Below are 13,060 nucleotides of genomic sequence, written 5' to 3'. Positions count from 1 at the left end.
TAAAGAGAATAAATAACAAATTTATTTGAGCATAAGCTTTTGTGAGCTCACTTCATCATGAGGAAAATCCACCGTTTATTTCTGTTTCAGAGTAGCAGCCGTGTTAGTCTGTATTTGCAAAAAGAATAGGAGTACTTGTGGCACCTTAGAGACTAACCAATTTATTTGAGCATGAGCTTTTGTGAGCTACAGCTCACTTCATCGGCTGCATTCAGTGGAAAATACAGTGGGGAGATCTATATACACAGAGAACATGAAACAATGGGTGTTACCGTACACACTGTAACCAGAGTGATCACTTAAGGTGAGCTATTACCATCAGGAGAGCGGGGGGAGGATGGGGGGGGGACCTTTTGTAGTGATAATCAAAGTGGGCCATTTCCAGCAGTTGACAAGAACGTCTGAGGAACTGTGGGGGTAGGGGTGGGGGGAATAAACATTGGGAAATAGTTTTACTTTGTGTAATGACCCATCCACTCCCAGTCTTTATTCAAGCCTAAGTTAATTGTATCCAGTTTGCAAATTAATTCCAATTCAGCAGTCTCTCGTTGGAGTCTGTTTTTGAAGTTTTTTTGTTGAAGAATTGCAACTTTTAGGTCTCTAAACGAGTGACCAGAGAGATTGAAGTGTTCTCCGACTGGTTTCTGAATGTTATAATTCTTGACATCTGATTTGTGTCCATTTATTCTTTTACGTAGAGACTGTCCAGTTTGACCAATGTACATGGCAGAGGGCATTGCTGGCACATGATGGCATATATCACATTGGTAGATGTGCAGGTGAATGAGCCTCTGATAGTGTGGCTGATGTGATTAGGCCCTATGATGGTGTCCCCTGAATAGATATGTGGGCACAGTTGGCAACGGGCTTTGTTGCAAGGATAGGTTCCTGGGTTAGTGGTTCTGTTGTGTGGTGTGTGGTTGTTGGTGAGTATTTGCTTCAGGTTGGGGGGCTGTCTGTAAGCAAGGACTGGTCTGGCTCCCAAGATCTGTGAGAGTGATGGGTCATCTTCAGGATAGGTTGTAGATCCTTGATGATGCGTTGGAGAGGTTTTAGTTGGGGGCTGAAGGTGATGGCTAGTGGCGTTCTGTTATTTTCTTTGTTGGGCCTGTCCTGTAGTAGGTGACTTCTGGGTACTCTTCTGGCTCTGTCAATCTGTTTCTTCACTTCAGCAGGTGGGTACTGTAGTTGTAAGAATGCTTGACAGAGATCTTGTAGGTGTTTGTCTCTGTCTGAGGGGTTGGAGTAAATGCGGTTGTATCGTAGAGCTTGGCTGTAGACGGTGGCTCGTGTGGTGTGGTCTGGATGAAAGCTGGAGGCATGCAGGTAGGAATAGCGGTCAGTAGGTTTCCGGTATAGGGTGGTGTTTATGTGACCATTGCTTATTAGCACTGTAGTGTCCAGGAAGTGGATCTCTTGTGTGGACGAGTCCAGGCTGAGGTTGATGGTGGGATGGAAATTGTTGAAATCATGGTGGAATTCCTCCAGGGCTTCGTTTCCATGGGTCCAGATGATGAAGATGTCATCAATGTAGCGCAAGTAGAGTAGGGGCGTTAGGGGACGAGAGCTGAGGAAGTGTTGTTCTAAGTCAGCCATAAAAACGTTGGCATACTGTGGGGCCATGCGGGTACCCATGGCAATGCCGCTGGTTTGAAGGTATACATTGTCCCCAAATGTGAAATAGTTATGGGTGAGGACAAAGTCACAAAGTTCAGCCACCAATTGACTAGGGGTATGGAACTGCTTCTGTATGAGGAGGGGTTAAAAAGACTGGGGCAGCTGGCTCAGGCTCACAGGGCTGTTGGGATATAAAATTGCAGTGTAGACGTTCAAGTCCAGGGGCGTGGAAGGTCTCAAAGCCCAGGCGCCAGCCCCAGCCCAAACATCTACACTGCTACTCTTAGCCCCCAGCCTGAGCTCTGCAAGCCCCGGTCAGCTGACCGGCTCTGAGATTCAGTGCCGTGGATTTTTTTACCACAGTGAAGACACACCCTGCATAAGGCCAGAATTATCTTTAGCAGAACGGGGCCTGTTGTGCCATCCAGTTATACTGGTCCATCTTGTGTAACACTCACTGACCGAATACACAGCAAGCAGAAGTCCGACATACATACTATCACCCTTCTCTCCTACGTTAGAAAATCTTTTCTTACTTTGGCAGTGCTGCCAGGATATAATTATGAACCTAATAGAAAATGACACAGTATTAATCCAAAGTTAGTTCACTTACATGTACTTATGACTGAGTTTAATGATTTTTTTCTTTGGCAGAATGACAAGAATCAAAGCCCTCTGATAGAAGTGGATGGGAACAGATTGAGAAGGATGCCTTATTTCCTGTGTTCTGTTGTATATCTATGAGGGTTTTGCCCCTGCCTGTCTCGATCTGAGAATACAAAGGGCTCTCCTGGGCTAGCTTAGTGCATCACACTTCTGGGAATTGTCCGAACAGCAGGTGAGGGAAATTTATAATTTCAGAGACATAAGCAGGCTGACAGCAAGCCCTTACATATACAATCTCGTCACATTTTCCCACATAGCAGCAGCAGCCTTATATTCTCAGTGGAAATTGATTTATCTGAGCTAAAAGAAAACAAGAAAGAACAGAAGTAAAGTCTCCAGGAGAAAGGACAGTATATGTGTCTCCTGAGGCCCCGGGCAGTCTGCACCAAACTGAACACAATGGCACCCTCAAAGATATTTAGGCCCCTAACTCCCACTATGCCTGCCCGTCTTTGGTAGACCTCAGATTTAAAGATGCAGCACACAGAAAGCTAAAGGTACATGGGGCAGTTACATTGCTCAAATACACCATGATTATTACGTATCTGTCATGTGAGCAAAGATACTTCCAAAGCAAGACTATTTGTTATTTCAAATAGGTGAGAAGATATTAAAAAAAGAGATCTAATATATCAGGAGTGCTCTAGCTACGGTCTCTCTCTCCAGGTGTCTTCTTGCATATAGCGATTCTGCAGCAAAATCCATCTTCTCTTTTAGTTAGGGCTCATCTCCACAGGGGAGCTGACTGGCAGAACTGCAGGGGTATAACTGTATGGCTCTAGCTATGCCGGTATAAGAGGAGTAATTAAACTGGAATAAAAACCATTTTTATTCTGGAATAGTCTCCCCGTGGGCAGATATACTGGCAAAGACATAGCCGTCTAATTATACTGCTGCAGTTCTGCTGGTCAGTTTCCCCAGGCAGACTAGCCCTCAGAGCGGCAATTAACATCATTCCTTTGCCATGGGTATAACAGTTTGGTCAGGTCTACAGAAGCAAAGCTAAAATATGTTCTATCACGTGGTTAGGACACAGCTGTGTTCCCGGCCGCTTAGACAAGGACTTGGTGACATGCTTTGTGGCACTGGAGAATGAGGGGAAACAGCCCAAGGGAGGAAATTTGGAGTGCATTGTGAATAAAGCGAGGGAAACCTGTTCTTTCTGAAATTCAGCCCAAGGACGTTTCACCAGCTGTATATATGCATAGGGTGACCAGATGTCCTGCAGGTGTCCCGACTTTTTCTTTAAAACGGGCAAATTGTCCCCTATTTTCTGTCCCCACCCTCATCAGTAGTGGCAGGTCCTGCTGCTGGCCAGGTCCCTGCTCTCCAGCCGCTCACTGCCAGCGGTGAGGGAGCGGGGATCCAGTGGCCGACAATGGGGGTGGGTGTGCAAGGCTAGTGGCAGGCCGAAGATGCTGCGTGCCAGGCCGGCCGCTCCCCAGGCCGGTCCATCAGCACAGCCTCTGCGGTGTTCCAGCTCTTGGTCAGCGGGGGCCTGCCTCCCATCCCATTTCCAGCCTGCGCTGACTGCGTACTGACTGCAGAGGCGGGTGTGTGTGGGCAGGCGCCAGGCGGCGGCCCCGTTACGTGTCGTCGCTGACTTATGAGGAGAGGCTGAGGGACCTGGGATTGTTTAGGCTGCGGAAGAGAAGAATGAGGGGGGATTTGATAGCTGCTTTCAACTACCTGAGAGGTGGTTCCAGAGAGGATGGTTCTAGACTGTTCTCAGTGGTAGAAGAGGACAGGACAAGGAGTAATGGTCTCAAGTTGCAGTGGGGGAGGTCTAGGTTGGATATTAGGAAAAACTTTTACACTAGGAGGGTGATGAAGCATGGGATGGGTTCCCTAGGGAGGGGGTGGGATCTCTTTCCTTAGAGGTTTTTAAGGCCTGGCTTGACAAAGCCCTGGCTGGGGTGATTTAGTTGGGGTTGGTCCTGCTTTGAGCAGGAGTTGGACTAGATGACCTCTGGAGGACTCTTCCAACCCTGATATTTTATGATTCTGTTACCCATCCATCGGCCCTTTACGTGCTTCCCCTCTCGCTGTCCTCTCCCTTCTGTGCCCCTTCATGCCCCCAGCCCCGCTGCTCCTCCATATCTGCCCCCCTCCCCCCCATCCAGTGGGGTGCATCCCGCTCCCAGCACTGTGTGGAGAAGCAGCCCCTGGTCAGAGCACTCAGCTCACCAACAGCCTGGCCAGGAGGCTCCTTCCTTACCCCAGTGCCTCTGGCTGGGCTGGTGCCTTGGGAAAGCCCAAGACCCTCTGAGCCGGGGTGCTGGCCAGGAGGAGCCGAGCCCTGCATATGCCAAAGCCCTGTACAGCATTGGCATGGGGAAGCCTCTCTGCCCCTCAGCTAAGCTAAGCTCTGGAGTGGTGGGGGGAGGGGGAGAAGCGATTTCCAGCCTGTTTGTGCCCCGATCCAGCAGGCTTCACAACAGACCCCCAGCAGGGGCTTAGCACCCTCTTCCCCAGTCCCCCTGCCCCTGCCCTGGGTCCTGCCCCAGCAAGCGAGGGGCTGCTCCATCCCCTAGGCACCCTCCCCTGCTGAGCCACTTCTCTGGCTGCGTTCACTGAAGCCCCTGCAGTCGGGTTCCCTGGGCCGTGGTACACAATGCGTCCTTAGGGCTTAACCCCTTCCTGCCCGCGCTGTAGCCCGGGGCACAGGAGGCAGCTCGGTTATGTTGGTGGCCGGCAGCAGCCTGGAAGTGTTAGCAGATCCTGTCCTTTTCCCTCCTGCACAGCGCCAAAAGGCTTCTGCTGGCCACATTCTGGTGTGAACCCTGGCAGTGATCCTGCATGCTCCCTCCCATGTGTTGCCTCGGGGAGATGCAGCCCCAGGTACCAGGAGAGGCGGGTCCGTCCTGGGGGCCCAGCCAGGTATGGAGGGCAGAGAGCGCCAGGCAAGGAGGGTCGGGTCGGTCACTCAGTCACCCTCCAGTGTGAGAAAGGGGTACGGGAGTGTGTATGTAACCTCGTCCCCTGTGTGTCACCCCCTCCCTGTGTGAACCCTAAAACCTTAAAAAGAACAGGAGGACTTGTGGCACCTTAGAGACTAACAAATTTATTAGAGCATAAGCTTTCGTGAGCTACAGCTGCTCATGAAAGCTTATGCTCTAATAAATTTGTTAGTCTCTAAGGTGCCACAAGTCCTCCTGTTCTTTTTACGGATACAGACTAACACAGCTGCTACTCTGAACCCTAAAACCTTAAAGGTAAGAAGGTAAATAAAAAGAATCCAACTGCACAGTATTTCTTTATAACAGGGGCTCAGTCACCTTGATGTTAATTTGAATGTTTGGACTGCATAGGTCTGATTGATTGCCACTGAATTCACTTGAATACGAGCAATTTTACCAGGTGTCCTGTACTCAGCATAGGGAAATATGGTCACCCTATATATGCAGGAGGGACTTAGCTCCACCTTCCTCTCCAACAATTGGCAGACCCTTGCCTGTGGGTGGGGCTTGTTCTATAAATTGAGGGTCTTCCATTTTGGCTTTGAAATTTCCTTCAGAAGCAAAGGCAGTTCGTTCTGGGTGCAGGGCAGCAGCTCCGTCTGGGGGCTGTGTTTGTTCTGTGCGCAGTGCCCAGCACAGGGAGGTCCTGGTCTGTGACTGGGGCTTGTAAGTGCTTTGCTAATAGGAATCACAACACATGAAAGGGAAGAGGAGACCAAGGAACAGACTGGGCCACGGAGCTGGGACAGGCATGTGCCCCCTCGGTGCAGCCTGCCCGCTCTTTAGTCAGAAAGGGGGACAGAGGGGGAGGCTCAATAAACCCCAGAGGAATAGCAGAGGCCCCAGGGCAGCAGGCGGCAGCGTGGCTGTGGATTTGAGGGGACAGGATCCCATCTCAGAGAGATGGGGAGGGAGGGTGTGTTACAGAGAACAGCCTGGACCAGAGAGTTTGGCTCTGACATTAAACTGCTCCCATGTTTGCGATGTCTTGGTGCTGGGGCTTTGATGCAGGTCCAGCTGCTGTGGGGAAAAGACAATGGGGGCAGGTGGTGAAATCCCATGTTGATCTATGGCTCAGGTGACACGTTTATAAACTGTATGAATGTGCCCCTCTTGTGACTGGTGTAATCCAAGCTGGTGCCAGCGTGTGTGTTGTCCCCTTTTCCTGGCTGGTTGCCTACAGGATAACAGCCTACTGCTGCCGCCTGCTGATGGGGCTACTTGTTTAACTCAAGTGACAGAAATGTGTGCTGCAGTGTTGAAGGCCTCAGGTTGAAACCCAGCTGAGCGCCCATGGGTTGGGTCGATTGCATGGGCAGGGAAATGGAGACTACTCCTAGCTTGGATATTGATTCCCTGTGTGTCTTTGGGAAAGTCAGTTAACAGTTCTGTGCCTCAGTTTCCCCCTCTGTCAAGGAATGAAGATTCCTTGTCCTGTCCCTGGGATGTTGTGGGTCCCGTCATGTCTGGGCACTGGAAAGCAGAGAGAGATGAACGTGCAAAGCTGTATGTGCTGACTTCCCACTGAAATAGCATCTTCCCCTATTAAACACACAACACCGGACAGTGCAGGCAGGGAGCCAGGAGGTGAGACCTCACCCAGCCTTCCCTTCCCTAGCTTCTGTGACATGGGTAATGCCAAGACCTGGCTCTCGCAGAGAACTTTTCACCGGGAGATCTCGAAGCACGTCCCAAGCTCTCAGGCGTTTATCCTCCCCCGCCCCCTGAGGCAGGGCAGTGCCAGGAGCCCCCTCCTGTGGGTGGGGAATTGCCCAGCAGGCCTGAGAGGTGCAACTTCAAAGCTATTTTTCGGGGGCGGGTGCAAACCCCTAGCCTGGCTCCTGCCGGTCACGCAGGGAACCTGGGGCAGGGCAGGGAATGGGACCCCGCTGGCCCAAGGCCAGGGACCCAGGAGTCCGGGAAAGGCGCCCCTCCCTGCCGCAGCTAAGCAGTGGAGCGGCTGCCTGGCAGGGCGTGGAAGGCGGCGCGGCGCCCGCCCGCTGGGGGCCGGCTGGAGCGATGGGGCGCAGGAGAGGAGCGCACGGCCGGCCACGGAGCGCGGCGCGGGCAGCTCCTGAATAATTGACCGGCTGCTCCCAGCGCCCCCGCCGCGCTCCTCGGCGCCGGCCAGGGGAGGAGAGGCGGGCGTGCAGGCTGCGCTCCGGCGGCGCGGGGGCTCGCCCAGGGCGCACCATGGCGCTGCTCGTGCGCCTCAAGGCGGTGACCGAGCTGCGGGGCAAGGGGGACCGGCTCGCCAAGGCGGCGTTCAGAGGTAGGGGGGAGCCGCTGGGGAGGAAAAGTTCTCCGCGGGGCTGGGGGCTGCTGGGGGCAGGGGAGAGGCTGGGGCCGCTGGGCTCGGGGTCCCGTGTGGCCCGGGGCTGAGCTGGGCTCTGTGGCCGGGGCTAGTGGTCCCCCCCCCATGAGGACGCTGCAGATTCAGCCCCCTTTGGCTGCCTTCTCGTGCCCCCCCGTCCAACAGCCCCAGGGTATTTCCACAGCGAGAGCCAGAGTCACCTGCCCCATGGGCTCCGGGCATTGGGCCATCTGCCCTGCCTGTGGATCACCCCGCACAGCTTGGCGCGTGGTCGTGGTGGCCCGGTGGCCAGCGGCCCCGGCTGGGAGCGGGCCCCCCCCCCAGTCTCGTCCCAGCTCTTCCAGCTTCTGTGTCCCCCATCTGCGAAATGGGGACCGCCACCAGCTCCGAGACAGGTGGTGGAGAGACCCACCTTCGGGGTCTGTGCTCAGAGGAGGGTGCGGAGTCACCCAGGGGGCCTGGCATGTGAGCTCCATGTGCCCTCCATTCACGCCACAGCAAAGGGGGTGCGCGAGCCAGTAAAGTTTGGAACCTGCTGGTGTGGCCCTATGGACCACTGCCATCTTCCTAGGGCAGGGGTCAGATCTAATGCTCAGGCCACAGCAGCTCCCTTGCCCTGGAGGGGCTAACACAATGCCAAAGACGGGCAGAGTGTCGGATCCTGACCCACGACTGTGCCTCGCTTGACTTCTGTCCTTATTGTCACATCAGGTCGCCTTCCAGTCTGTAACCCCGAGTCTCTCGCTAGTTTCTCGAAGGGGGTTGTGCACCGATTAATGGTGTGAGGTGTTTCGATAGCACCTTCCAACCCCAGGGACCCCTCGGCATCGTACCCACAGTGGGGCACCCAGCCGCTGAAGCGTAACCCCCTTTGGGGTAGGAGAGCAGCCACCGCACAGAGAGCAGGTTTGCCAGAGAAACCCAGGACAAACTCCTGTTCTGGCAAAATAGGCCGTGGAACCGGGATGACAAAAAGGCAGCAAACCGCGTGGAAATGGGTGGAAGTGCCGGACTTTGGAAAGGGCCAGCGCTGAGTCAGGTCGGCCAGGATTTGACCCAGTCGCTTCATGGAGTCTTAAGGTTTTAAACCAGGTAGTCTGATCACGGCACAGCCCCTCCCCACCCCACACAAAAGTTAATGGCTCAGGGTTATGAAATTGGCTGAATGTGTTGTGGATCCTCGATCCTGCCGGGAATCTGACTTTATCCAGGGCTGCTGCTTTTATTCCCACAACAGTGCTTTCTCCTGGCCTCATTCATAGTCGCTCTTTCGCCCGCTAGGAATTCTATCCTCCGGAAGGAGATGCACAAAACCCTTCATGGGGAGCGCTGAATTCGTCTAGGGGAGCATATTACCAGCAGCACTGGACTGGCACCCCGCTCTGGGCCCAGAGGACGGCTCACGTAGTAGCCGGCAGCCTTGTGGAGGCAAGGGGAAGGGGATTCTAACTGTAACGATGGATAACGGCGTAAGCGAGGAGCACTACTCCGCTCCGTTGTAACTCCAGCAGGGAACAGCGCAAAGAAATATCGAGTGCTGCCTTCTGCACAGCGGCGGTGTGGTGGCTAGATTACAGGACTGGGGGTCGGGAATCCTGGGGTTTTCTGTCCCAGTGCAGCTCGAGCAGTGCAGCTATAGTGTAGACGGGGCACCGGCGTTTTCAGCACCATGTCGTTTAACCAGGCCCGCGACAGCAGTTCCAGGCCCCAGGGCAGAACAGTCAGTGGGGCCCCCACTCACGCACAAGCCGCGCTCGCACGGACGCGGTCTGCCTGCCGTTTGGGCGGTGCCGTACCTGCACTGGCTGGTGCCCAGCAAGCTGCCAGCTGCGCTTCTGGGCGCGCTTTTCCAGCACGGCCAGGGCTTCCATGTGCCCGCCCGGTAGGGTGCCAACTGGCTAATCGCGCAAACCCAAAGACCCTTGCCCAGCTTACTGCCCTGCCCCTTCCCTGCGGCCACAGCCCTGTCCCGCCCCTTCTCTGAGGCCCCGCCCTCTGTTCACTCCACCCCCCGCCCCCCGTTGCTTGCTCTCCCCCACCCTCACTCACTTTCACCAGGCTGGGGCAGGGGGTTGGGGTGCGTGAGGGAGTGAGGGGTGCAGGCTCTGGGAGGGAGTTTGGGTGTGGGAGGGGGTCGAGCTCTGGGAGGGAGTTTGGGTGTGGGGGGGGTTGGGCTCTGGGAGGGAGTTTGGGTGCAGGAGGGGGTGAGGGGTGCAGGCTCTGGAGGAGGGAGTTTGGGTGTGGGAGGGGGCTCGGGCTCTGGGAGGGAGTTTGGGTGTGGGAAGATGAGAGGGGTGCAGGCTCTGGGGGGGGAGTTTGGGTGCGGGAGGAGGTGAGGGGTCGGGCTCTGGGAGTGGGTTTGGGTGCGGGAGGCAGTGCGGGCTCTAGGCTGGGTCAGGGGGGTGGGGTGCAGGAGGTGGTCAGGGTTCGGCGCTTTCCTTGGGCGGCTCCCGAAAGCTCACCCTCCCCAGCTCTGCCACTGCCCCTCAGTCTTGACCCACATGCCCCCATTATCCCAGCCCTGGGCGCAGCCCCCCAGCTCTGCCTGTACCCCTGAATCCTGATCCACAGCCCCCTGCTATCCCAGGCCTGCCCTCCATGGCTCTGCCAATGGCCCTTGATTCTGATCTGCAGTCCCCCTGCTCATCCTATCCTGCTCAATCCCTTACTCCCAGCTCTGCCGACTATCCTCTTCCAGGGTGTCTCTGTGTCTGCTGGATTCATCCCAGCAGTGCAGTCTCTCTGGTGTCACTCACTCAGCTGCGTGCCGATAGACAGGAGCTCCAGCCGGGTATCACGGAGCGAGCTTTGTGGTTGTACTTCCATTCAGACCTGGCTGTGAAGTGCCAGGACCCCAGGGGTTTCCGTGCAGGACTGGGTGTGATTTTGGCATGCAGTGTTGTCAGCAGTCAGAGGCCCATTGTTTATTGGGGGCCAGGCGCTGGTGCGAACATAACAGGGGTCACCAGCGTATAGCAGGGCTCCTCCTTCCGCCTGGCCAAAGAATGCAAAATCCTCGTGACTGAACGTCTCCGTGCGGTGCTCTTGGGCTGCGTCTACACTCCACGCGAGGGGTGCGATTCCCCCGCTCGCACGCACATACTCGCAGTCGCTGTCGTGGAGCTAGGTGAGTGTAAAGGCAGCGTAGCTGCGGTCGCCCGGCGATTGGCCGCGGAGCCATGGCTTAGCCATGCTGAGCACAAACCCGCCCGACACCGGTGGGTACGTGATCGACACGGCTAAGCCATGCCACCGCCGCTGCCATGGCTACACCCCTATTCACATTGGCACTCGCTCAGTGAGAGGGCATGCCAGCCTGTGCACACGGGTAGGGGAATCCCACCCCGCGCTCGTAGTGTAGATGTAGCCTGGGAGTATCAGTGACTGCCAGAGCCAGGGGTGACCAGATCCAGACAGGACTGAATCATGAGTCAGGCCCCCTGAGCCTGGTTTAGTTCATGCCATTTTTAAAAATAATCAATAGGGGAGTTCTTCCGCTTTGCCTTCTGAGCTTCTAGGTCACGGACAGGTCACGTTTTGAAACTTCACCTCTTTTTTTTAACTGAACGCTGAGATTCTCGCTTCATCGGGGGCCTCCAGGAGCCTGGGGCTTTAAGAAAAACGCCAGGGATCGCGAGACTTGCAATAAAATCGCGAGGCTGGCAACGCTGCACAGACCCCTGCCAGCGCACTACACGGATGCAATAACTTCCATTCGGTGCTTAGCTCCATTGTGAATCCCCAGGAGTGAATCCCCCTGAGTGGTGAGAACAGCAGCCCCTTTGCTCGTCTCTCCAGCGAAGGGCTCAAAGCTCTTTACAAGCTCTAATGGCCAGACCACCACCTCATATTAAGAAGGGTCCTCTGGGACGTCGCCATGGGACACCTTATGCACGGCCCGCTTGGCATGCACTCTCACAAGCTAAGGGGATGGAGGCTGTACAAGTGCCTAGATAGATCAACACAAAGTAACTACACAGGCCACCAGGTCCCCCTTGTACCCTTTGTGCAGAGGAATACAGCGCCCCCAGATTGCGGGAGTCCCAATCCTCCAGTAGATGTCACCAGAAACGCCACAAATGGAATTTCCTTCCTGAATTACTGCTGCACGGAACAGGGACCAAAGTTATTGCTGTTCTTCACACCAAGCTGCTTCAGAAATGACCTTTGGACCCATGGAGCGCTCCATCTGACTAATCTGTCTTCCGCCCTAGCTAGGGATTTGTTCATCACAGTGGTGTCCGGACACCTACGGTAGGTGTCAGCAGTCCTTAGTAATCTTCAGGAACACAGAAGTACTCCTATTAGATCAAACCCATGGCCACACACGTGGCCAAAATGGCTCATGTTTTGCACAGAGGCAGCCCTGGGGACTGATCTTGGGACCTTGGCCTCAAGAAGACAATGCCAAGGTTTTTAACCTAAATAAGTGGGCTGGTTTTCTGAGAGGCTGAGTGAGCACCGGCAGCTGTCTGGTGATTGTGGAACCTCAGTGCCTCTGAAAGTTCATTTCTTTACATACCCAGCTTGGACAATCTTGGCCAAAGCCTCTGTCCCTTGCACTCATCTCTGCCAATTGTGCTAATCCTGAGTCTTGTGACCCCTTGAGTCAGTAGAGGGCAACGTGATTATGCAACAGCAGGCTGGTGGGTAGTGCTGGTCAAAAAACATCCAAGCCGGTGAGCATTTTTCCAGAGATAATTTTGATTTTTTTGTTGAAAAACTGAAAGAAAAAAAATTCTCTTTCATAATGAAACCTTGGAAATTGCAGAGGAAAGTGGACACTTTCCACAGAAACTTTCATTTGGTTCACAACCCAATTTTCCATCAAAGACAAGGTTAGACGGACAACTTTCTACCAGGTCTCGTATTTCCCGCCCCCCCAGAAAAGTTAAAAAGAAAGCGTGCTCTTTTGTTCACAGTTTTCGGCATCTTTCCATTTTTCAATCAGGTGAAAATTTTCAATTAGGTTTTAATTGAAATTTTTCATGCTTCTCCCCCCGCCTGCCGCCCTCCAGGGAAAGAGCGAGGAGCAGAAAAAGAGGAAACAAACATTGGTTTAGGCACCAGTAGAGGAGGACAGCGCCACACCGAGCAGGCATGGCTTACATACGTCCCCCAGCTGAGGAAGCACATCCCGAGCTTCAGAGACTTCCCGGTTGATCTCCCAGATGAGCTGCCACTTGTAACACTGACTGACCCCGGTCGGTGGCCGGTGGGATTGAACCTGGGACCTCTGAGGTTTAACACATGAACCTCCACTCCATAAGCTAAAAGACACCTCTCCATTAGCCCAGGCTGTAGCAGGCTCATCGATTTCTAGCTGATCTAGGTGCCATAAGAGGAGGACTGAGCACAGCCAGCAGGCATTGTGCCTTCCTCTGAAGTAGCTGGTGCTGGCCGCTGGGAAACGCAGACTGCATTGAAGTCACCCAGCGACACAGCACTTCTGGGCAGCTGCAATCGGCTGGTACCTCGCACTCTACGAGTGGCTTTCTTCTTC

At 54.5% G+C, this 13,060-nt stretch overlaps 1 protein-coding gene across 7 annotated transcripts in view; it reads left to right on the top strand.

Moving 5' to 3' along the window:
• The first annotated feature begins 7,218 nt into the window (after positions 1-7,218).
• Positions 7,219-13,060, top strand: part of OTOF (otoferlin) — a 198,887-nt gene continuing 193,045 nt past the window's right edge. For 3 of the 7 annotated variants that reach the window (XM_048846042.2, XM_048846044.2, XM_048846043.2), the window contains exon 1: positions 7,220-7,515. In XM_048846042.2, the coding sequence (XP_048701999.2) occupies positions 7,437-7,515 (79 nt within the window). In that variant the 5' untranslated portion in view covers positions 7,220-7,436. Of the gene's footprint in view, positions 7,516-13,060 lie in introns of all 7 variants that reach the window. The other 4 variants (XM_048846046.2, XM_048846045.2, XM_048846041.2 and 1 more) reach the window with 3 other exon arrangements.

This window comes from Caretta caretta, chromosome 3 (genome assembly GCF_965140235.1).
Source record: "Caretta caretta isolate rCarCar2 chromosome 3, rCarCar1.hap1, whole genome shotgun sequence".
NCBI classification, from domain to species: Eukaryota; Metazoa; Chordata; order Testudines; family Cheloniidae; genus Caretta; species Caretta caretta.
Note: the sequence above shows the minus strand (reverse complement) of the source record. Positions and strands in the feature narration are given on the sequence as shown.